We start from the raw sequence: 25,385 nt of genomic DNA on the forward strand, positions 1-25,385 counted from the left end.
AGTGGGTTGGACCCGTGAGCTTTGATTTATGGCCGTGCCTTATCAAAGGGCTACGATCGAGGCTGATCGCGAGCTGAAGGCTTGCACGTCGGTGGTAAAGGGTGGTTCGATTTTTGGATAGATCGAGCCACACCGTTGCTTGCTTGTGGTGTGATGTCGAGCTGCACAGAGTGAGAGATGTTTGACGCGTCGAAGCGAGCTATTTGACTCTGATTGAAGGTGCAGTTTGAACCTCCGATCTGATCAGTCCGAAGCTACTATCAACTGGCCCTTCTATCCCTTGCTGATCGGTGGGGCTAGAGAGAGAGCGAGAGCGAGCGAAAGAGTCACCTTCTGTGACTCTGCGCGCTTTGTGCTTTAAATATGTGCTAAGTACATAATGACTCTTTACGATATTGATGATCATAATGATTATTGTTATTATAAAATAATAAAAATAATGACGTTGACGATCTGGTGCGGCTGGCTGGTATTGCTGAGCGGGTCGTACGCTCAAAGCTGATGATGATGATTATTTTGGGCTCAAGCCAAGTAGCTGGCTCACGACAAAATTTCGTCGGCAGGCCCACCTTCGCGACCGAGCGAGGAACAGGTTGTTTGTACACCGATTGCTTAGCGAAAACCCTATTATAGGTTCCCCTGCGGGCCCGTAAAACACCCGATTGGTGGCCATCGGGAGTCAGCGTTTGCTTATGCTAGTGTGGAACAAGTGGCAATGCTGGTGCTCCTATTATACGACGGGGTAGTCCGATGGGGAGAAGCGTTTTCACTTCCGAATGGTTACGAGTTTCGATAGGCAAGGAAGGCCAACCATGGCCGGCTGCACAGAAGGATGGACGGGAATGGAAGGCCGGGGTCGGTGGTGTTACAAATTAGGCGCGATTATTAAGTGAAAATAAGATCAAATTACCGTACTTTTCAATAAAACACTGTAATTTGGAAGTGATTTGATAATGGGTTAATGAATCAATAAGAACCGGCCCATGGTCTGGTAGTTGAGGTTGCTGGTGGAAACTCTTGAGGTGTTTGTTTGTTTGCTTACTTGCTTGTTTGGCTGTCTGTCTGGTTGCTCATGATTAGGTCATGTTTGGCTAATTTGCGATCGTGTAAGTAAGCTGGCAGCGAACGCTTCTGCGTGCTAGTTAAAAGCAGATTGAAGTTCGATTTAAAATCCCAAATCGCATTGGGATGATTAAAGCAATCTGGTTTAAGAAATTTTAAGGAAAAGGGAAACCGTGTGCTGAAAATCATATTTTCTAAACAAATTTAAAACAACTGCTCTAAAACTTACCCTGGCGATCCTGAAGAGTTATGAAGATCATATGAAACATTGAAAATTAGGCTCTCAATTTTACTGCAGTGGATTGAAATACTGTTGGAGCTGTACTTAAACGCCAACCATCGTTCCGATTCGTTCGTACTTTAAAATCAAATAAATATCAATAATTTATATTCCACGTGCTGTCTGCCAACATTTGCTATGCTCCCATCCATTTCGAAAATAGTGCATCATAACTAAAAAAGGGCAGGGAACAATCATATGCCGCACTGGAGGCAAACATCACAACTAAACTCCTCTAGCTTTTCTTCCATTTTATCGCCACCATTGCACGGACACGTTTGTATTGTATACCTCTCCCTGCTCTTGGCCTTTCCACCCAGCAGTTTTCCTCACCTCACGTGATGCAACGAGTGAGTCCCAAGAGCAAAGACGCACACAGCACCCATCGTTGAATGGTCCATCTATTTTAGCGGGCGAGAGTTGCAAAATTTATGAATATGCAAATTTTACGACACGAATGAAAAATAACTCTGTTTCCACCCGTTTCACATTCATCGTCCTCCTGGGCCGGGAGTTGCCATACATACTCGACCGCGGCATACAGGTCGATCTGATGCATAAATCAATAACACATTTTATCCACCGTTCCGGGAACCGTCACCGTCTCATCTTACCGTACCTGGGAGAGTCCACCATAGGGCCAACACCATATCAACAACACAAAAAACCTCAGCCAGTCCTTCAACTGTAACCTGTAGTCTACGGCTTTCCGAAATGCAGCGCTGGTGGAGCCCGCGCTCAACGCTCGCCACAACACGACGCACAAAGGGCGATGGGAAATCTAAAGAATGTAACCGAACACAGAAACAAAAACCGTTTCAATAAATCACGCACGGTGTGCGGAAAAATTACACACCGGAAACTGGCTATGCGAGAGAGAGAGAGAGAGAGAGTGGTAGCTAGAGGGAGGAAGAGGAAGTGGGAGAGCACCCACCAGAAGGTTTTGCTTTGCTCAACCCATCTGCCCAAGCAGATGTGATGGATTTATGTCCGCATCTTCTTCGTACGTCAAAATGGTGGCCAACCATCGAGTCGGTCGGTGTCAGTCGGTGAGGAACGCTCCAGACATTAGACTTGGGCAGAAGGCTTAGAAAAATGTAACTAAGTACAAAAGATTTCTTCATTCTCTGGGTGAACCGTCTTGTGCCCCATCGTTCCAATTGGGTTCGATTAGCTTCGCACAAATAAATGAAGCCATTCGCAGGAGTTGCCTCCTTCGGCGCTGCATTATGCAGCAAAGGTTTTGATTCGTATCATTTCCTGACAACCGGTGCAAAGGTGGTGCACCGTTCATTACGATACTCGCACAGTAATTATTGCTTTCGCCGGTAGGAAGCGTCAGTGTCTTTGTAATGGTGGTAGAAATTGTATCGATTGAATGGCAAAAGAGAGAGCAGCTTGTGCTGTAAGTGAGCAGGAAAGATGCGGGGTTGATTAGAAAATTGGAATTAACTTAAAGTGACATCGATGGACATAGGTCAGCAGTTGTGGAGGGAGGTAACCTGCATTACGGAATATTTATTCTCATTAATCGTAAGTGCACAGTAGGAAAAAGGTTTACGTTGAAGATTAAATATGAAAAGCCTAGTAAAAGCTTAGCTACTACCTAAACACTTTGCAATCAAAATGGCAGAAACTGCAAAGGAGAGGGAAAGGATATTATTATTAAGGAAATTAAGAAACAATTGTTGGCTTAACGATCTTCTAGATCACACCGGCAATCTAACGGCTCACTAGACTTGCAGATATCAAGTAGGATAGTCAATCCTCGCTACGTGGGAACGGTCCGGAAGTGATCCTTGTGAAATCTTGCCATGTCGCCATGACCGGCGTCTTTGTCTCCTCTATCAAGCGGGCCGCCCCAACAGCTCTAATGACTCTAAGTAATACAAGCATAACACATAACAAAATAATCTGACGAGTTGAAGACCAATTTCAAGGAACTTTTATTTGAAATCGGAGCATTCGAGGGAAAAGGTTTTCATACTAAAAGGTATAACTCATCTGTTAGTTGTTTTCGAGTTGTTTACTGTCCTAGTTGTTCGCTAGATCGCAACAAATCTGAAACATCTAATAGGCATCACTTGAAAGCACTTAACCTGTGCTCTTGTTTCACTCAACCGAACATCCATCCATGAAGTCCTTGCGCCACCTGTGGATGTTACACGTATTTACCTTTTTCCCCGTTCCCTTTCCTCTCCTGTCTGTTCTTCGCACCATCGCCCCCTCCTGAGACGTGATCTGTGTTAGGTTTCAACCAGCGTACAATTATTTTCCCATTTATGACACCGGTTGAAAAATCCGTCCCTTCGTTTGACATCCGAGCTGTCAAAGTGTGGCACCGCAAAACTCATCTCACACAATTGGCCCTTCCTTGGACAGCAAGCTAAGGAGCATACGCACTCTTCTCGTCCGTAAGGAAAAACTAAGCAACTTGGCTCATGCTAGGTAGGTTTTTCTTACATGTTTGGCGTTCTAGTACATTAGCGGAAAGAGTCTATTGACAGCACTCCGGAGATACAAAACACAGAACCAATTGGAAAACTGACTTCCATGTGGAGCGCTGACTGGGTGGATTAGGGAACGATGCATGGGGGAAGAGAAAGGCTATCCTCATTTACACACTCGGAAAAAAACGAAACAAAACATACAAACACACACACACACACACACAAACGGGGGGGAGAAAAATATGACTTACCACTGACAGAGAAGTGAAGTGGAAATTGCTGCCCAATTATCGATAACAATTATCATTCAAAACAACCTGTGCCCGACGTGTTCAAGAGAGGCACAAGAAAGAAAGGAGAGAAGAAAAACACACTTACAGACACACACACAGATGGTGCACGATGTTCGAGTCTCCTTGAAGCCTCCGAGCCTCCGAAGTATCCATCTCGAAACCGAGCTGAACGCGCGTGCAATCGATGCGGCAACCTTCACGATCGCTTCACCTCGCCAGCAAACTAATTACTTATAACGGATACTGGAAAGCGACAGAGGAGCCACAGCAAACAAAAAAAAGTGCATATCGGTCCAGGGACCACATTAGACAGCCGACAGCCGAGGACGTGTCCGCGGGACGTGACGTGTCGTCGTTTGTCATTTGAATATTAAGCTGCTCCGTAGTCGAAAGACACAAACTAAAAAAGCGAGCGAAACGGTAAAACTTGTCACCCGTGTGCTCTGTGCGGCTCTTGGGCTAAAACCTTTAGGAGGGACACTCCGATGGGGTGCCCTCAAATAGAAGCTGCTCCGATCGACGATCGGCTGACGCTTGGTGGCTGGTGTGCGATGCACACGTAATTGGCCCCGACGGTGGTTTGTTGAGGTTCCATTTTTAACCACGGCCACGGTACGTAGTTCCGGGAACTACAATTAGACGATATGGAGGGCAACCGGGTCTGTTTTGGTACCTATGCGCATCTGGAGGCAGCTGCAGATGGGACAGTTTTGCGGCGTGTCGCGTCACATTGCTTGGTGCTAGTGGCGGGGTCACTCGTCACTTACGGAGACTCGCGCCAGGAGGGTTCGAACCACGTCAGCAGTTGCCATTCACCGGAAATGGACGATCCCCGCGAGGGACTTTAGGAACACTGGGAGTTTTTTTTTTAGGTTTTCATACATCAACAGCATTCCGATTCTGGGAAGATCGGTTCGTACCGCAACACGAAGCGATCATGACGAATTCAAAAAAGCTACTGCAAACGCACCAGCTTCATGTCGAGCGGATCCAGGAAACGCCTTTTTTGTTTTTTTTTTGTTTTTTTTTTGTTTTTATGTTGGAAGGAATCCTTCTGCTACTTTCATTTTCCGCGAATTGTATGCCGCACCAAGAAGGGAAGGTGGAACAACCAAAATCTGTGCCGCCGCGCTCTGATCCATCCTGCAAAAACCCATGGCAGCCAAAAACACATCCTCCCTAATTGCTGGATTCATTCATCATCATAAAGAACCGGACCGGCCGATTCTGTCCGATATGGCCGGCGGCATTTTCGCGAAAGGTAGCTTTGTCTTCCACAATCCACACACGCGAACCGAGAGGGAGAGATACGGGAGTCAACACGGCTAGGTATGTCCAAGTGCGTGAAGAAATGGAGCGAAGCGGTTGGGACTTTTGATCGAACTCGGAAATATAAAACACTTCTAATTGATACTTGCGTTGATACGGATGTGTCGTTTGGATTCGGTGGGACCCGGGGACTTGGAGATGAACTGGGAATGAAGAAGCAAAAAGGGAAAACCCCTATCGTACACGCCTTGCATCCAGAAGTTCCCGATTCCTTCTTCAATACATTTGATTAGCGCGAATCTTGGATCAAAAATCACGGTTTAATAGACGATGTAGCGAATTCCTGGGAAATCAAGAGGCGCTAGACGCCTTTTTTGATTGCCCGATCGCGATATCCTGCGACTGCGACCGCCCGGGTGTACTGCAACTGCAGCGTCGTACGAGCGAGTTTGTCATTAGCTTTGATCGTCATTAGGAATTTTGCGAGATGTGTAGCCGTCCGGACTTTATTTCCGTTCATAAATTCAAACTCGTAAACATCGAAACAACGTTGCCGAATTCGTCTCGGACGGTGCTTCTTAATGGCATTTTATTCGCAAATTATATGATACTCCGCACCAACCAAAGCTCATTCAGCATTTATCAATCCTACCCATCAATTATCCGCCTGGCCACAAATCCTGATTTCCTTCCCTTTCCTTATGAGTCCTTTCTCCTGCTTCTTCGTCTCCTCTTCCTCTATCTGTTATCTTGCAATCTCTTTCTCCCAGAAGATCATGATCCCGTGTTCTAATTGCATCCAGCCCGTCCCGAGTTGCCCGTCGAAGGAAATTATGCTCCAGCAACAGTTTGTCCCTGCGAGCAACAATCTGCGATAAGTAGGGCTAGGGGAGGGAGTTTTATGCAAAAAAAAGCCACCGGGATGGCACATTTTGCCGTCGGAAAAAAGTCACCCATTTCCTCGACTCAGCGTAACACGGGAAGCAAGCAAAACCGAATCACCGATTATTATTTGCGTGCCGGGGAGACTCCTTTCTTTTTGCTCGGCCCGAATTGCGTTGTTTTAATTTCACTTTTCGTCAATTAAATGTTAATTCGCAAATTGCACGATACGCTATCGCCGAACGGCCGTTTGTTGATTATTATTATTAACACTATTATCGAGATACCGCTTCTTCCGAGCTCTCCTCTCGGGCCGCGTCATCTCCTGCTCCGTGCTGAGAATGAGAAGAAAGTTGAGCACTATTCTAAAGGGCTTTTGCTTTCACCCGGCGCAACTCGTGGTGCAAATAATTGTCCAAATATTATCGCTGCTTCGGGCGACAATTGTAGCTCTCGTGATCTCAGGCTGGTGCGTGATGCGTCACTTGAGACAGACCCTGAAACAGGGCATAGTTCGGGGTGCACGGTGCCGATCGATAGTCTCGATATGGGGCTGCTCATTGACAGGTTGTGGTTATCTGCTTTCAGGTGGGCACGTGCCACGTGTCTGCAAAGCACCATTTGCCTTCTATTATTACACACTCTGCCAACCCTTCCGGGCGACAGGCATGCAAAACGGTTTTATGCAAAATTGTGCGAAAATGATGCATAATAGATGTTTGCCGATGGTCTGGGCTGAGCTGTCAGGCTGATAAATGTAATAGGCCTGCCAATAGAAAGCCATCCTTCATCGATTAGAGACAATAAAAAAACTGGACAGCTAATTAATCCACACGGACCGATTGAGACATTGAGTGGGCACCGGATCGTGTGCTTCTGGATCGAGAACCACTTTGGGGAGGATTATTTTTATTTAAACCAATAAATGTCAAAAATGGTAGTGTGTAGTAACCTTCACGAGTGCGTACGAGTGTGTCATGTGGTTCGCTATTTCTATTGCCCAACACATGAAACGGTCACATGCTGTCATATCGCCCTCAGTGGCGGGTAGGATTTTTCCTTTGTTTTTACCCCCTTTTTTCTTTGCAAAAGCAAAACCATAAACATGTTATGCATGTGTGATCCAAACCCTCCTTTTGCGGCAACCTTTTTGTGGTTGGCTTAATGTTGCGTTCTGCATATGGCCGTACAAAGCAGGTTGGGGTGAACATTGTACTTGAGGTGCATTCGACTGCAAATTGGAAACAAAAAGCAACAAAAGGGAAAACAAAGGGCAAAATCTAACATGGCAAAAGAAAGAAGGTTAAAATTGTATGATGGAAGTGAGGGCTGTTTGTTATTTGAATGATATAGGAGCGCTTACGTGGAATATTGACCATATTTCATATTTCATATATGAAGCAAATGGTTGTAAAATGATGTACTTTGGGTTCTGATTTTTTTTTCTTCCACTCTAGCCTTATAATTCGAATTAAACTGTTTGGTTGGAGATAGAACCTATACGAAGTAGTGATCGGTGATTTCACCATTTAAAGTCGTTCTAAGCTTTATCGACAACAGTATAGATTTTGAGTAACACTCAAGACAGCTGGCTACCCAACCGCTCATATCACTGCCAGGGGATACTTTTCCGTTCAAAATATCTGCCACGATGGACGAAGCTGAGACTGTAGAAAATGAAGCTCGTGAACATATGACGAGAACATAAGCCTCTCAGACTCGGTCCCCATCCGAACCCGAACCTTTCCTCTTAGCCGTGTTGAAGAAGCCGTGTTTGTCCGCATGTAAAAGGAAGTACAATGAAGGAGTCGTTTCAACGACGAGCTCTACTATCGGTACGGTGGTCTTACTATTGCGCCGGTATAAAAATAATCAGTACTTGAAGGCAAAGTACATGATTCCTGTGGGCTCGAATAGCGATAGAGACCTACTCAGAAGCAGTTGATATCAGTTGATCATAGTTCTTCTACCTAAGTACAATCGTAACTTTGGACAACAACGTAAACAGCGAAATTCGAATGCACACGCCTTTTAAGGGCTCCATAAACTTCAGAAGCCAGCGATTTCATCAGACCATACCAGAAGACTTCAGCCACACTCCTTAACACACGTTGACTAGTCTGGAAGTCCTCTTCGTGAACGAGTCCTGAACTATGCTGACGGAGGACGCCAATACACTCGCCATTGTCAAACGGTGGAAAATGAGAATCAACCACAGATGAGTATGCCGGAAAAATGACCCACCAAGAAGTGACATAGTCAGGGATCCGTTCGGTACGAGGCGTAGAGGAGCACAGCGTGCTCGTTGGAATCGAATACAACTGTTGATGCAGGACTGCAGTCCTAGACTTAGTTTACTGGACACAGATTCCACAGGACACAGAGAAGAAGAAAAAGAATAAGAAGACATGGCAAGAGAAGGCGTGCCATTTCGATATTGAGATAGATCGATGACGTTGACATTAGAGACATCGTCATGAAACTGTGTGTATTTCTTGTATAAATATTGATAATAAATATATGATTTAAAGATGTATGCAGACCAGCAAGAATTACCAGGTTGGTTGAATCATCATGTAATGTTGCATCTACACGGCCTACCTAGACATTTCTGACAACAAACCTGTATGACGTTTCGCTCTCTTCAACGCCCTCACCCTTTTCATAGCTTCAAAAACTTCATCTCATTTTCATCTTTCAACGCTTTGCTGTCGATCATCCAATCTGCTTTATCAAAAGTGCAGTCCGAAAATATCCCTTCCATCCCCAACTCAGTCGTTTAACTTGCCATGAAAACACGCCTTTCTTCATATCGAACTTCATTCCCTGTGGCCACCAGTCGAACCGGGTGCGTACACCGAACTGCACTCAGCATGAGAGTGTTCATTACTGAATTGTGTCTGGAAAGCAGTTCAGATCTTAATCGGATCGCTTCTTACTAGACACCGACTCCATTGTTGCTTAACGCTGTCGTCGTCTTTTATGAGGGCAGATGATGAGCGTGCTGCGTTGAATAAAACACTTGCAATTCCGCTTACAGCAAAGGAGAATCCGTTTTCTAAAAACGAGAAGTTCTTTTGTATATGAAGAAGGTCCAGAAATAACGCACACTATTTACGGTTTTTTTTTGTGTTACAAAAATTTGCCAAGCCAGGAAAAAGAGTCTCAAGAAGAGTGGAAAATAATACGCTTGTGAGCCACACCGTACCGGGTGATTTGTTCTTACAGCTTCGAAAGTATTTTCCTTATAGTTTGGGCTCCCTTTTCAATGTCCTCTATTGCTTCTACGCCACAGACAAACAGAGAGAGAGAGAGAGAGAGAGAGAGAGAGAGAGAGAGAGAGAGAGAGAGAGAAGTACAAGTACAAGACCTACAAAGCCCTCTAGATGCTGTTGGCCATTGGCGAAAGGCGCAAACAGACCTTCACGTGTCGGCGGGACTGTCCATGCTGCCATTACGCATTAGTCTGTCCATTTTCCACTGCCGGGCCGAACCGACTGCGTCCGTTTGGCAGTACCTTTGAACTCACGGCCAAACCGATTCGGACGCTGGCCGGCCGAAAGATCGCCTCACAAATCGTCGTGTACGAACTGACCGCAACCAATCCTGTCCGGTTTGGTTTGGCGCGATACGAGCAGCGTAAAAAAAAGTGAAGTTCAGAAATGAAAATTATAAACGAAATTGGTATAAATTATACAAAATTACTCCCAGACTTTGGACAAGGACGAACGATGGTGGTGGAACGGGACGAGGATGCGATCGATAGACTTCGGTCCGCGAGTTGCGGTTCGGTTGTGGTTTTCCACCCTTGTTTTTCGCTCTCGCCGTATGTCGTCGGGAGTCTGGGCGATATTCGGTTCCACTGGCCGTGCGGTGCCAGCGGATGCAGCATGCAACCGAGCGTTGGTTGGAAATGCCGACGGTTGGGCGATCCAATAACGATGGAATAGATCGAAAGGGTATCGATTTCCGACGGCAGAAATGCTAAACAAATGAAGCTAGTTGATGCAACTAATTAATTTATATTTCGCTCATTTTATCCTTCATCTAAAGCCATAGCTCATCTTGAAGTACTTAGCCATTGCTCATCATCTACTCACAGCTCTTAACGATGCTAATGATGGCATGAGTAGGTTATTTACTTTTTCAACACTTTAGTGATAATTTACCTGTTTTTTGTGCTCTTTCTGTTTAGTGCTAGCTCAAGCTTCTTGGCAGTAGCATACATTAAACGCATCAACTACGCCCGCTATCTTCCGGCCCGATAGATTTTCTCCCATTTCCCACCGCACGTCCGGTGCACTTCCATAAAAGCGCGTGAAGCTACAAATTACCCTCAGCGAGCTTTAACTTAACCTTACATTACATTGCACGCTAGTTTCTCCAGAGTGGAAAAGGAAAAGGAAAAGGGAGTGAAAAAAGCTCATGAATATGCTCCAGATGGGAGTGTAAATGAATGGACTGTATTTCGACATGCTTGTAGTTTGCTGTCATTACATTGGGTTTTGCAATTAATAACGCTAATGAAAAACATTACTTCATTTCAATTTGCATTACTACCTTCTTTATTTATTATTTCTTTTGATCTCGTTATGTTCAGCTTTGTTGAAAAGTATACTTTTTCTATATAATGTCAAATATGGCCTGGCTTTTCCTACATTTCAATGCGTGTTTATTACAAATTTTGTCTCTTCATTTCACTGCTTTATTCTTTTATTCTTCAAGTTGTTTTGTTAACTATATTATTACACACCTTATTTTCTTTATTTTTTGTAGTTTTTCTGTAGTTTTTATTGAAATGAATTGCATAAAATAAATGCAATTGCATGTTTTTCATTGTTCAGGCTTTATTTATTTCATAATCATTGTCTATGAATCAAGCTGACCGTAGCTGGTTATGTGATGTCATACTCAATAAGAAATAAAATCCATGAACTAACTAGTTCATTCAATTTTTACCTAAATTTAATACAAAACTCAGATCATTGTTTCGCAAAATCAGAGTTTCACTTCGTGTGGAACGGCTTTTACGGTCGTATTTAATTGCTCGTTTTTTTTAGTCTCTCAAACTGTTTATTCCTCGTTAATTCAATGTTTTCTTTTGCTAAGTAACATTGATTTACTTATTACTTATTTTTACTGCACAGTTTATTGTGTAAATTTCATATTAAACTTTTTTCATTTATTTATTCAGTGTTTTATTACATTTTTTTATTTCTCAAGCCATTTTGAGGAATCTCTCGTTGTTTTACACTAACATTTGTAACATTATTTATTATTTGTTGTTTGTTATTCTAACTTATTTGTTTATTATTTCCCTAAACTTTTGCAATAGAAATGTATTTTTTAATTAATCATTTCATTTATTTATTTTTTTAAATTTGATTTTGCTTCAAACTACAGGCTTACAGACTTTACGTTTAGGCTAATCACAATTCACATTGGTTTTTAGACATTTCCTTCTCCAAACCGTGAAAATGCACTTTATTCCGAGTGAGCTCCAACGTTTCGTTGATAGTTGTAAAATTGTACTTATTATAAATTATAAATTAAATCGCAATCGGAATTTTAATTCCTAAGTTATCTAATGAAGATCCTGTCTGTTAATATTTATAATTTAAATTATGTTATTTAAAACATATCCTTCATTGCAATCGAGCCGTTTCGATCATACTAACCAAAACCATTTGATCATTGTTGACTGCAACTAGATCTAATTGTTTCCCCTAAAGGTTCACTGAACTAAGGCAAACAAACACAAAATCGACCAGCAAGCTTCCAAACCATCGCCATCCCCAAAAAATATGATTCCAACACAGAAAACATACCCACTCCACTCGCAAACACACACACAACTCGCTCCCAATAATTGCATATCGTTTATCGTAATCATTTCCTTCCCTGTCATTGCTTCCCCCCCCCCCCCCCCGTGTCATCGCCGTCTGCCTTGCGATTGGTTGTTAAAATTTTATTTTCCCGAATAAAAACCTCCGGCTGCGGGGTAATGTTTTATTTTTCACGCCAGTTTCCCACGGTCATCCGGCGCATCCTCTGATAACGGAACGGAAAACGGTGTACCGGTGTGCTGTGCTTGGGATTGGCCAGCCTTACCGTACACGAAATTCAACGATTTTCCCCATTTTCTGCGCCGTGCGGTGAAGTGTACTCCACGAGGCGAATATATGACGCCCAGATGAGGGCGCCCACTCGATCGATGATCATCGGGTCAGCCACGTCAACACTAATGTTTTGCTTCCTTTCTTGGCAGATGAATGAAGGCAAATGTGGGAATAACAATCACTCGGTGGTGGAACTGTACCGAAATTTGGTTCCGGAGGTTCCTACGTCAGCACCAAAAAAAAAAAAAGCTGCTACGCTCCGACCGTACCAAAAATTGGTGTGTTTAGTGCGATAAACCATCCAATTATGCGCACTGCAATCTGAATGATTAAATGATCAGGGCTTGTGTTGCTTTGGGTTCGTTCGCTCCTACTCTCGATGAATGGGAAGGAAAGCGCCACGATCGAAATAGCTCTACTGGTGCTGCTGCTGTACCCTCCAAACAACCGATCAAGCATCATCGATCGTGATGGTGATCGATGATCACGCGAAACAGTTGGATGGTGCGCTTCTGGAAAGTGAAAACGGAACTAGACGATTATTACGTCCTCCTCGCTACTCTCTCCAAACCAAATCAACGAAAGGGCTGCTGCTCTTGGAGCAGCAACATCAGCTCCACCAAAATCATGTTCAGCAACAGAGGATCGATTAGCGAAAATGCGTTTGAAAATCGATTATCGGCTACGGTACGCTTAAGAATTTTAATAATTCGAAATGATATGCTATGATAATCAGCCAGCTTGTAGTCTGCTGGCGTCCAGATGTAGTAATGCTTGGCGTTGTCCAGAAAAACTCTATGCTCCCAAAGGCTCTCAGCTGTTTGCATTAATCGATTGATGAAATCAAAACATATGTTTACTGCATAATGGGAATCATTATATGCTAATTTTGCGAAAACAGTTTATCAGATACATTCTATCTGCACGTGGAAGGAATCTGTAGAGGATGTCTGCTTGCAGTGAGATTGCAGATCATTTCCATTTTTAAGCGGAAAATAGGGCTCGTCATGGTTAAGAAACCAATTTTCCGATGCACATACTCCATCAAATTTAGAACAACCATCTACAAGGACGGGCGATTCTAGCTGAGTTGTAGTTTTAATGTTTTTGGATAATTACAAAATTTGGTCTCGACATTTGGTAACTCCTTTCAAACGTAGCAATTTTAGCGATTCGTGTCCTTGAACACTTTGAAAACTTCTTACGAAGCTCAAAAAAGGTATGAAAGATCCGACGTTTGATGTTCTTAAAGACACGTTCATCCGCTCCAACATGTTTTCCCCTAAAAATGGAGTCAGAAAAAAAAAACGGGAGAATAACGACGAAAACTTGCAAATTTTTCATTGATATTCTAACTGCATCCTGTGTGTGTGTTTGAACCAAATATCTCTCTACAATGTAAAACTTCCTTCTTCATCAAAAACCAAATTCACCCGAATCCCGTTAGAAATGTCTTAAAACTGGAGCAACACCCCGGTTTCAGGATTTCCTGGACGGCGGGTTGTTTGCCTACTGGCAGTTATTAAATTATCAACCCTACCAGACGAATGATCATGCCGATGATGACTAGTCAGTCATTAATCTTCATTAATAACATATCCTTGCCTATCGTTGCCGACTCGGCAGTGTCCTTTCGCTGATACGGTAGTACGCATGAGTTAAAGGAAGCGCCCGTTCAAAAATTCCCCAAAATCAACCATCACAGCCCGGCCCGAACACGCTGAAACGCCCCCCGGAGGCAATGTGTGTCCTTCCCGAAAACAGGGGGATGCCACTGGAAGCAACCAACTACGAAAAGTCCTCCCGCGAGACCTTGGACAGATCACGAGAAATAAAAGCAACAAGGTCCGGGACACATGCAGCCGAGGCTTTTTATTTTCGTTTGGCCACAAAAAAGGGGCATTGTGCCAGCGTAACCAACATGGCGAGCGGGAGAAAGTCTTTGCCGGGTTTAAAGCAATAATAATAATAAAAATAACTAAGCAAAACAACAAAACTTCCAGAGACATCCAAAAAGGTAGCAACATGCAACCGAAAACAAAAGACCCCCGAAAAAAAAAAGAACTCATCGAAGGGAACGCCTCAACGTTTCCTTGGCGGGAGATGTTGAGCACGGGATGCACAGTCCACTCGAGCCGAAGATCGTGATCTGTGCGCCCTCAGGGGGAGGAGTGTTATCGCGACTCCGTGCTTTCGGTTCCTTGGTAATGTCTGAGTTTTTGGTTGCCTTGTTTCCCGCTGCCGAGGACGCTCTGCCTGACGCTACGAATTGAGAAGTTGAGAAGGAGCAAAAATTAGCATTTCAAATCAATCCGCTCGTTTTTTTTTCTTCCTCGGGAGCTTTGCACTGCTCTTCTAGGGAATTGTACTTTATTTCTGCGTTCCCAGTGTTGAGGTGAGAAAGAACGGCTATCGTTGCGTTGCAGGCGCTGTGTGCCTTCAACAAAAAGGCTCTGATCCCGTGTTTCAGTTTTGTGTTCTTGTTTGATTTCCTTTTTTTGTTTCTTGGTGGCGATTTCGATGACTTCTGTGACTACGGGCAGGGTTGCTGTTTTAATCGTCCGCTTTTTTTTTGTTTTATTGGAACCATTTTACCATTCACATTTTAGGCCGTTGGCGGCACAACACCACACCACCATACCATGACGTGGGGATGGATGGAGATGATATCTTGTCAAGGGATGTTCGGAAGTTAGCATTCGCAAACATTGGAGCCCCGGCCTGGGTCAGCCAGAAACCAGAAGCAGATCGTATCAAAAGCGTTTGCCCGCGAGGGTTTATGCTTTAATTTGGGGAATGAAAAAAGCTTCCTTTGTGTACCGTATGTACAGAGCTGGGGTGGATTTTCGTGTGTTTGTGTATTTTTTTCGTAGCAGAAATCGCGAAAAACGAACGATCGTGTTATTATTATTCAGTACAATCTGCTGCTGCTGCTGCTGCTGCTGCTTTTACATGGCCTGGTGTGTCCTCCCGGTGCTGTTGTGCAGCTTGATAGCAAGTGGATTGACTACTGGCGACGACTGTGTCAAATACCAGTAGCATGCTTTTAAATGGCAGAACTAATTGCACCCCTTGCTGCGTTTAATCGCACAAACTGGTGGTTGCAAGGCACGGTAGTGATTTTTGTTTTATTCGTATGATCTGAGCCCAGAAACAGTGGAAATGTCCTCCGGGATGAAGTTAAGATATGCGTTCTCACATTTACACACCATTAAGAGGAAACAATAAAAATTACAGAAGGTCGTTCCATTGCAAAAAGTAACTTGGTGCAATCGGTTAAGAGCCGATTTTAGTGCAAGGTTAATGATCGTCACACATTAGATTAATGGTTTTGAGTACATTAAAAGTGTTTACACTTTGGGAAACGATAACAAATTCACTTTTACTTTTAGTATGAAGAATAATTACAACGACTCCAATTAAAACTGTATTGCTTCCGAACAAAATACCGCCCAAAAGTATGCAATGTGTCATACGTGTTTCATACGTGTTATTCTGTAATAAAAACATAATCTTCATATCGCTCTTATTTCTCATTTTTATAACATTTTGTTTCCATATTAGCTTGTTATCAGAGTAAGTCAACTTATAAGAAATAACAACGATAAAAACAAATAAAATAACGGATTCAAAATTGACACCCCAGTGAAAATTCTACCATACTTCACACGGCTGACAGTGTACGGCTGTCAAATCTGACAGCTCCCCATCGTCCCCGATTTGTTTACCATTATTTTATGACAAAATAGTGAATGTTTTTTTCCTTGCAAAACTCAAATAACACGCTTACGAATCGCACGGCCTTTCTATTTGTATCGTTAAATGTGTACGTAAATAAACCGTTTCACTTGTAACCACAAAGGTATAGTGCGTAAATTCCCTTCCGACGCACATCGAATGAAGGCGTAAATGTTGCGGAACTGAAACACTTGTGCTCGGTTGCTACGAAAAAAAAACAACCACCAGATACGCAAATTGTTCAATCTTTGGTGTCGAATTTCGGGTATGCGGGTGAGGCGATTGAATTGATTCCGTGCACAAAAGTGCAAACTGCAACCTTGCATCGTGCCGTGCACGTGTGTGCGGGGGTGAAACAATAGCAATCTAGCAGCATCAGTACTAATTGACCTTTACCACCCTAACCACTGTTCCTGCCGTGCTTATTTTCCACCAGAGCATATAAGCTTCTATCCTAAGCGAAAGGCGCGCGCGAAAGTCGTAAACGCGAAAAAAAAACAAAAAATGAAAATCATTTGCACGCAAGTGTTCAAGTGTTTGCTGTCCGGTTTGCTGCTGCTGCTCTTCATCCTTTTTAGCTTCGCTTCCCGCGTGCTCTTCGTATAACGTTCCCGCATTTCCCCGGTTCAGGCTGATAATTTCTTCAGCATCTCGCACCACCATCTTTCATCCACCACTATATCATCAGCTGTTTCGTTTCGTCAATTTCGCGGTAGTTCGACGTCCTTTCTACGTTAAGGTCACGCGTCGTATCTTATCTTGTGCCTTCCGCGTACGCCACACCAGACAGTGTGAAGGGGGCACAAAACGCGTAAAGCACACAAACAAAAATCAACTTGCGTCGACCGGAAACTAGCCGAGAAAGTGGTGGCCCAGCGTGGATGAGTGCGAGTTGGAAACGAATTTGACAAGATTTTGTGATGGTAAATTGATAATCACGGCACCGAGCACCGAGTCGTGATAATGCACCACCCTACTACTACTACTACTGCTAGCTACTGCATGCATTTCATGAGTCATCGCAATGCGCTCTGGGTGTCGTTTGTTTTTGTTCCGTTTCTGTACAAAATCATCTTCTCCGTTTGTTTCTTTGGCTGTGTGTATGTGTGCATTTTATTGGTTCTATGTTGGTAGATACACAGCAGCTTGCTACCCATTATCAAGTAGCTGGCAGAAAACAAACAATTGTGTGATTGTTGTAGGGAACCTGCTGGGGACTGTTGGGGTGCGGTCATCGCAAGAAGCTAAATGGGGTGTTGGTTTAACAAAGGCTTGTAAACAATGGTATCAGCAAGGGCTTTTCGTTAAGTTGTTACGATTTATGCTACCTAATGTATCGTTGTGCCAGTTGTTGTGTCAATCGTCAGCATAGAATCTCATGATCAGTTGTCGATCTTTCTCATCTTTTTCTCGATGTTTGTAGCACACTCTGTAATACATTGTATATCACACATCACAACATTTTCTATCTCATAAGAATCGAAGCTGCTAATTCTAAATCGTTAATTATAGCTTCTTTCCCTCCTTATTTTCTAGCTCACTCTTAATGTGGCAGTCGATCTTATGAAGCACTCCCGCATGCTTCACGCCGTATAATGGCAGACGACGATGAGATTAGAACGGCAGTACACTCGTTATATGCCATCCAGCAGCAGCAGCAGCAACAACAGCAGCAGCATCAGCAATCACTCCCGCCGGTCATACATCATCAATCTATGATGTACGGCGGTTCCCAGGGCTATGGTAGCGGTCCGCCCATGAACACGCTCGGCAGTGAGTATCCCTTCCTTGCCAAACGCGCACAACACAACGAAACGTTAATCACAATCTTTCTCTCCTTCGCTGCCGCTTCTTCAAAACACGCTCCAGTGACACGCTCGCAATCGCACACGGTAAATCTGCTGAGCGAGGACTTTATTGCCGGGTATATGGAGCAGGGCCGCATGTCGGTCGTTCGCCGATTTTTCTGCCTTTTCGTAACATTCGATGTCGTCTTCATTTCGCTGCTGTGGATCATTTGTGTTGTGGTGCGTTTTTCGAAAGCCGTCTTGGCTCTTACAAGAAACGGTTTCAATATTTATCCGGATTTTCCATTTTCTTTCCTTTTCTGCTCACTATAGATTACTGGCGACAACGTTATACATGCACTGCAAACTCAGGTCCTGCACTACACGGTCTACACATCACTGTTTGATGTCGTTATTGCTGCCCTCATTAGGTTTATTTTTCTTATACTGTTTTATGGGCTGCTCAGCATCAGCCATTGGCTAGTGATAGCGGTAAGTGTCTGGCTGTAACCTGGATCCCGTCCTTGCCGTTTCCTTTATTTATTTTACACTCACATTTCAGTTATCTACAACTAGTTCCTGTGCATTTCTTATAAGCAAAGTATTTCTTTATGATGTAAGTAGTAGCGTGCTCATGTGTGCGAATAATCCCAATTGAAATGTCTATTTTTTACCGTTACTTTCAGTGGACTGCTACACCACAACCGGTGTTCGAGGTGCTGCTGATAGTGGTATCGTTTGTGCTGGCATGGGGCGAAGCGTGGTTTTTGGACTGTCGCGTTATACCGCAGGAACGATATGCAAGAAACTATTTCGTCGGTACGTTAAAATTCACGCTATAAACGTTAAACGGTCGATTTAAATTTCAATCCCCTCACAGCGATTACGAATCCTGGCTCGATGGATGCGCGCACACCACTGTTGGGTCCCTTCCTGAGCGCAACCGTGGCTGGCCGGACGGAAAGTATAGGCAATTTTTACTCTCCGATCGATTCGATTCATAACAGCGACGACGATGACGATGAAGATCAGCAGGTAATGTGGTAATAGAAACATTGCGCGAGCGAGAGATAGGCTAGAGTTCAATGTTGCGGTGCAAGCTTTCAATTACCATTATTCAATTAGCGAATCGAAGATGCCCATGGTTAGGCTTAGGCCAATTGATATTCATTCTAAGCTCGGCTAAGACGCTCGTAAGCGATTAGTTTTCAAAGAAATACCAAACGAAGCAGGTCATCTAGCAGCGCGATGAAACAATTCCTAGCCAACATCTTCCAAAAGCGAAAACAGCACGCCATCCACGGCTCTACTGCTGCACTATCGTCCCCTACGATCGAATCCAGTGTTGTGTGTAATTTTCTCGGCACAATTCATACGCTAGCGAAGGTAAATCACTTCTTACATCCAAGTGAATGTTAAGCAGCTTTTACGCAATCGATACGGGCGTGAGACAAGGGCGATTGACATTGAAAACCTCCTTTTTTTCGGTCACCTCCAGGTCACCGAATCGTCAATGCAGATCAGAAATTGTAGAAACAGTGTCCCGAGGCGGGGACGGCGCATATTTTATTCAAATGTATCTCCATCTCGCACTGCACTGGGCTCTATATAACGATCTCAGGCTAAGATCAGTTCGATCGGATGCTTTTCGGCGAACGGATGCGGATCCGATCGGTAGTGGGTTCGATTTTTAAAAGCGTCCCTTTGATTTTTTTTTTGCTTTTCCCGATGCAGGACGAAGAGTTCAAGCGGATGGGCACGGAGTGTGTTCGGCGGGCGTACACCGTGCTTGAATCGGAGAGTTGGAAAATTGAAAAGGTAACTTCCAAGGGTGATACGATACAGAGCTGCCAGCTCGATAAGTTGGGAAAGGTGTACAAGCTGACGGCGAAGATACACTACCCGGCTCGGAAGCTGCTGGAGGTGTTGTTCTACAAAATTGAAGATGTTCCCAAGTGGAATCCGACGCTCGTGCAATCGAAGATCATTCGTGTAAGTGCAGGTTATATGATATTATTTCAAATCAATCCTTTAAAAATGGTCGTTTTCTCTCTTTTTTTTGCAGAAAATCGACAGCCACACAGATATTACATACCAGGCCACGATGGGCGGTGGTGGCGGTGTGGTAAAGTGTCGCGATTTTGTAAACCTTCGCTGCTGGCATCTGTGCCGCGATGGGCGCGTTATCGAGGGTGTCGACATCTTGCCGAACCCGTTAATAAATCTTTCCCCCGTAACGGAAGAGAGTGAAGGCCACGATGGTTCGTTAGAGCAAAGTGAGGACGAGGAGGATAGCGATGGAAGCATGGGAAAAGGTGATGTTTCGGGCAAAATTCCCTCTTCGAAATCCGTGCCCCAGATGAGTCAATCGCAAGTAGAGTTGGGGCCAAAGGGTAGCGCGAAGAAAGATAAGACTGCATTTAAAACGCTCAGCAAAAGCTTGGGCGCACAGGACTTTGCTGTCGGAGGTGATGGTGTTGCCGCATCGGTTCCGAACGTATCAGCTGCAGGGAAGCGGTCAGCGAAAAAGAAAGATGCTGATTCGAGCGGAGAATCAACGACGAAGGGTGGTAATGTGTACGTGAGTTCGGCAATCAGTATAGAATATCCCGGTGCTCCAAAAGATACAATATTTATTCGGTGAGTGGTGTTGGCATTAGTATTTTGAACAAGTTTTAATAATTAAAAAAACATATTTCAGAGGAGAAAACAAGCTGTCGTGTTGGGCGATGCGGGAGCTCGAAAATCAAAAGGATCAGTGCATCTTTGAGTGGCTGCTGTGTTTGGATCTGAAGGGATATATCCCACGCTACGTGCTAGACACTGTACGTTAGGGCGGTTAAATATTAAAATTTGAATTAAAATATAATTCACCCTTTCTCTTTCCATCAGGCCTACACTACGCTAATGCAAGACTACATGAACTACCTTCGCAAGTACGTCACCGAACTACGCAAGGAAGGAAAAGTGCCTGGTGGTTTCGAGTCCACCGACTAAGTGGACTGGGCGCATGAACGTGCAAAACGAATCGCATTACTTCATGAATCATTCGAATTTAGAATAGATTTACTGCTAACTACTACTGTTTTATTCATTGGATTCAGATTGAAGTGTAATCGTGCGAGGCCGGATTTATATCCCCTATACTAAGAAGCAACCAGGGCATGTGTGCAGAAGACATATTTTTTTCTAACTTCTAAAACAACGCGCTGGGGATTAAGATTTTGAGTCAATTACAAAGCAAGAAAGTGGATGGCTGCTATCTGTGTCAAGCCTAATTCTTCTAACGGAATGAGTTCCAATTATTGCAATCCTATATGTTTCCCATTTAACCAGCCCAGCGAATGTAAAGTACTGAATTAAATAGGAAAAGTCGTGATCTTCTGATGCTAACTTTTCGCTGGCGCGTAGACCTTGCTTCCTCACATGTCTATTTGGTATTGCTGTTATTTTATTGTGATATGAATAAAAGATTTATAATTGAGCGCATAACAAGACAAACTCGCTTGTAGCCTTCTAATAAGCCGACTGTTTCTTTCCTAATTACACTTAAGCTGAAGTATTAAAGAGAATACATACTGCAACACATTATTTTACTGATAGGTAGCACAAAACATTTTATTCCGGAATAGAACGCTTACATGTCGGCAACCTTCATCAGCTGCTTACTGCGGTGTTTTGGTGACCCCACTATCTCTCATTGTGTGTGGGAGCCTCAGATCCCAAAAAATTTAGCGTGTTTAGTTTCAAAATGTGTAGTTTTGTGAAGCACACCATATCGTCCGGTCGGTCGGTCGGTCGGTCCGTCAGGTGGAAGGCGAAGAAAGCACGAACACCACACAATCCATGTATCGGGCGCCCTGGAATGCTTATTTCTGCTCTTGGGTAAACCAGCTTTGGCACGCTTCGGCCGCTATTTCACACATGGTCGAAAGGACTTTGGCGTTTCCTTCGTAGTCTGTTGTGTTGGGATTGAAAGAATAAAATTAGAGTATTTTGGGAAACTATCAGAGGTCCAGATTGTACTTACCACCCGAGTTGCCGCTACGCTTGCCAAAGATGCTACCGTTGAACGGTGGTTTCCGGTAACCGGCCTCAGCCGATCCACTGAGGGCAAGCACGACCAGCAGCACAACGATCAAACTACCGAGAACTTTGTAGGAAGCCATTGCTTTTCTGTTGTGTTGTTTTTCGAAGTGAGCAGTATCAACTTCACTGGAATGCTTTACGTTTGCTGGGGCTGGTGCGAAGTCTTGTACCGGATAGGATTGTTCGCAGATGACTGATGACTGATACCGGATGTCGGCTTATCTTATATACGCTTTTCTGCTAAGCCTCGTCACACAAGCTGCTAACAGCAGCATCCACCCATCCGGGAAAAAGCGTTAATACCAAATCCCCAAACAATTCCCCAATTCATACCAACGGTGCACAGACGCGCGCGCGAATGCAATTAGGCGCTAGGGGTTAGAATTTATTTAATTAATTACACAAAAGGAAACATGTCCCAGCGAAGGGGATTGCAACCAATGTGGAAGCATGCGGGCCTTTAAGAAAAGGCGTGTGTAAAGATGTGTTTTAAAAGCAAGTAATCCCTCCTATGATGCTTGTCCCTTTTTTTAAGTCGGCAAAATCAACAACCATCCAGCAATTTTAAAGGTCAAAGTTATTCGATTTTTCCAACGACTCCTGGAAAATGTCTGGGAACGCTTCCGAATGCTTTCCCCGTGGCCGTGTATATCAGGTTGCCGCGAAAATCGATCGAAAAGACATTCGTAATTATTTTCGTTCCACGGCCGTTGGATAGTTGGAAGTTAATAATTTAGGACATCCATGTGTCACGCGAACGCTATTGTAGTACTGCGGCCACTTCTCCCCTTTTTTTTTTGGTCCTGAACGCCATCGCATAGAGATTTAATGGAAAACACCGAAACGTGGTATAAAAATAGAAAGCCCTAAAAAGTAAGGTGCCCCTTATGGAAAGCACATTGGGAAAGGAATTTCCGGAAGTGTCCAGGCGTTCGGTCACCTGCCTGGTAACTTCGTATCACCTGACATAATGAATCAATCAATATTTACGAATGTGGCAACGAGTTTCTTTGCTTTTATTCACTTCTACTTTTGAGGATTACTTGCTCTATCCGCTTTTTGATGCTATCCACTGATAACATGCCATCAGCAGTTATGGTTAAATGAAGCCTATGTGTTCCCTGATACGTCAACATCGGATAGCAGGACGACTTGATGAGGTGCTCTCTATCAATCAAACACACAGACACACATACATCCCAACTACAAGAGCCTATCCGTCCCATCCAGCGAGGAGTCGAACCATTATTCATCCGCTGAATGAACTACATAAAGAACGCATAAAAAAACGCGCCCACAGTAGAAGGTCGCCACAACATATCAAATGTATGGAATTATCATTAGCGCTGCATGCAACAGTTCTCTCGGCCGGGTTTTCGTTAGCCGTGGTGCCCGTGAATGCATCAGGAACTGTGGCGGGACCAGCTCGTTACCGCCTTTTCGATCGTTCCGTTTCGTTGGCCAGCACAGCTCGCTAGCTCATCCGAACATAGAACGGTTGGGTCAGTTTTAACCTGACGGTCGAGTGTATTGGTTCGTAAACTGCTGAAAGTGCATCATCCACCCCAGGCCGGTGAAAGTGTATCGTATTACGTGGTTGTAATTGAAGTGAGAAGCCACCATTAACGACAACTTTGACGAGGGCGCGATTGATAGATGGTCATGTTTGTGGGAGGTTAAGCAGTGCCATCAAATATAAATACGACGATAAAAATCATTTAAGATATTCTGTACGGTAAGTAGATAATCTCTTTTTACAGTATCTTTCGAATTAAATGCCATTAAGGGCATTACCACCTTGATGAGGATGAGGATGATGTTATCTCTCTCCATTTCTATTGCATTCTTCGTAATGTTACTCTTTTTTCAAACAAATTGTAATAGTTATTTTGTTTAGTAGAAGATTTTATTCTACTCCCAAACCCCCAAACCTTAAATTACACAACGGTCAATAGCAGTTGGATATGGAGCTAAGCGATCTGCCATTGCATCATCTCCATGAGCGAAGCGTGCTGAACGTTTCGTGACGAATTTACCGGCTTTCGTCATTCTCACGCCATCGTTGAGGATTTATTTTAATATTCTACTACGAATTTCTACATATCGTATTTAAAAAAAATTCTTTTGGATTTAATAATGGCTGTTCAGTTCAGTATAATTATGAGCTATGATTTTCAAAATGCTTGTTATTGCCTGTACTACACTTAAAGCTTTTTTTATTATCTCATAATTTAATACCTTTATTTTTATACTAGTATAACGCTCTTAGTTAAAATTATTTCTATTCAATGTGCTATTATCTAGCGAATTTAATTACTTTCTTAAAAAATGCTAACATTCCACCACTAGACCCATAGTCAAATCGCATCAATCAGGCTACCCAAGCAACTATGTTGTCAGATGAGAGAAGCACAGGTCTCGGAGAGAGCCTGTAGAAGAGAGACTCGGCGAATTTTTTCAATGAATGCTCACAGAAACCCCGAAAACGACGTAGCTGAGAAAAATAACACCCAATTTTGAAGGAAAACAGTAGCAGTTCTAGGCCGCGGGCCACGAGAAATTTTAAAATCACAATTACAGATTCCCACGAGTAGGCCCCGGGCGACGAGAATTTTCAAACTGTTGAAATTGATGTGAAACTGTCAAAAAATCTCAAAACTCAGATTTCTCCTTTGCCTGGTGTAGGTAGCTTGTGTGTTGCGCCTGCTTCTCAAAAAGCGATTTCAAAACGATAAAATTTCCCAGACACTTATGACAAGTTGAAATTCTCATTTTGAAATCTACCGTGGTCCGCAGCCTAGTGTTTTCGTTAAATTTTGTTAAATTTTCTCGAGCTGAAATTGTAGTTTTGAGATTTTTTTATTTCGTTCGATTTCAACAATTTCAAATTTCCCATGGCCAGCTGCATTAAGAAAGAAGATGTCGGAGCTAATGTCTCTAAACGATCTTCTTCCTTGTTTTTACTTGGTAAACTAGTCGTACAATTCATCCACGTTTTTGTTTGCTGAATTTTTGAAATTTATTTCTCAAACTGCACCTTCAACCTTTTTTTTAATCTCTCACCTAACATAACTTCCACATTCTCTTCCGCTCCTACCTTTCCGTCTCTCGTTCCAGCCATAAAACCCATCTAGCAACACTCGCTATCGGTCGCTTATCTGACGCCACGCTTACCAGAGCAACCAATCGCACTGCAGCACCGACACACCGGCCCACGAGCGGAGAGAATCCGGTTCGAACAGTTCATTCCGATTTGAACGCATCGCCGGTGCGGTCGCGCGTGTTGTGTGCTTTCCGCTGTGTCGTGCAGCGGCGCGAAACGGTCCCGGTTGCTGCTGCTGTTGTAGAATAATTTGCTTGCAGTTGCAGTTTGGTGTGGCGTGCAATTGCACCGAGTGGAAGTGTAAAAAAAAGGT

The 25,385-nt window shown here is 43.7% G+C and overlaps 3 protein-coding genes across 3 annotated transcripts in view; 1 reads left to right on the top strand and 2 right to left on the bottom strand.

The window, feature by feature from the left end:
• Positions 1-15,907, bottom strand: part of LOC126562508 (G protein alpha o subunit) — a 287,823-nt gene extending 271,916 nt beyond the window's left edge. The window contains exon 1 of the mRNA XM_050219038.1: positions 15,902-15,907. The gene's annotated coding sequence lies outside the window, so the exon portion shown is untranslated. The remainder of the gene's footprint in view (positions 1-15,901) is intronic.
• Positions 15,908-17,628: 1,721 nt separating this feature from the next.
• LOC126561849 (steroidogenic acute regulatory protein-like) lies at positions 17,629-20,908 on the top strand. Its single transcript, XM_050218185.1, has 10 exons — positions 17,629-17,866; positions 17,963-18,120; positions 18,214-18,372; positions 18,443-18,496; positions 18,567-18,699; positions 18,761-18,915; positions 19,615-19,872; positions 19,946-20,520; positions 20,582-20,705; positions 20,773-20,908. The coding sequence occupies exons 1-10, from the start codon at positions 17,689-17,691 to the stop codon at positions 20,875-20,877; spliced, it is 1,899 nt and encodes a 632-aa protein (XP_050074142.1). The 5' UTR covers positions 17,629-17,688; the 3' UTR covers positions 20,878-20,908.
• Positions 20,909-21,749: 841 nt separating this feature from the next.
• Positions 21,750-22,050, bottom strand: LOC126563442 (neuropeptide SIFamide). Its single transcript, XM_050220088.1, has 2 exons — positions 21,911-22,050; positions 21,750-21,838 (listed from the first exon to the last, which is right to left on the bottom strand). Exons 1-2 carry the CDS (start codon positions 22,047-22,049, stop codon positions 21,750-21,752), a joined length of 228 nt encoding a protein of 75 aa, XP_050076045.1. The 5' UTR covers position 22,050.
• Positions 22,051-25,385: the final 3,335 nt, after the last annotated feature.

This window comes from Anopheles maculipalpis, chromosome 3RL (assembly GCF_943734695.1).
Source record: "Anopheles maculipalpis chromosome 3RL, idAnoMacuDA_375_x, whole genome shotgun sequence".
Classification (NCBI taxonomy): Eukaryota; Metazoa; Arthropoda; class Insecta; order Diptera; family Culicidae; genus Anopheles; species Anopheles maculipalpis.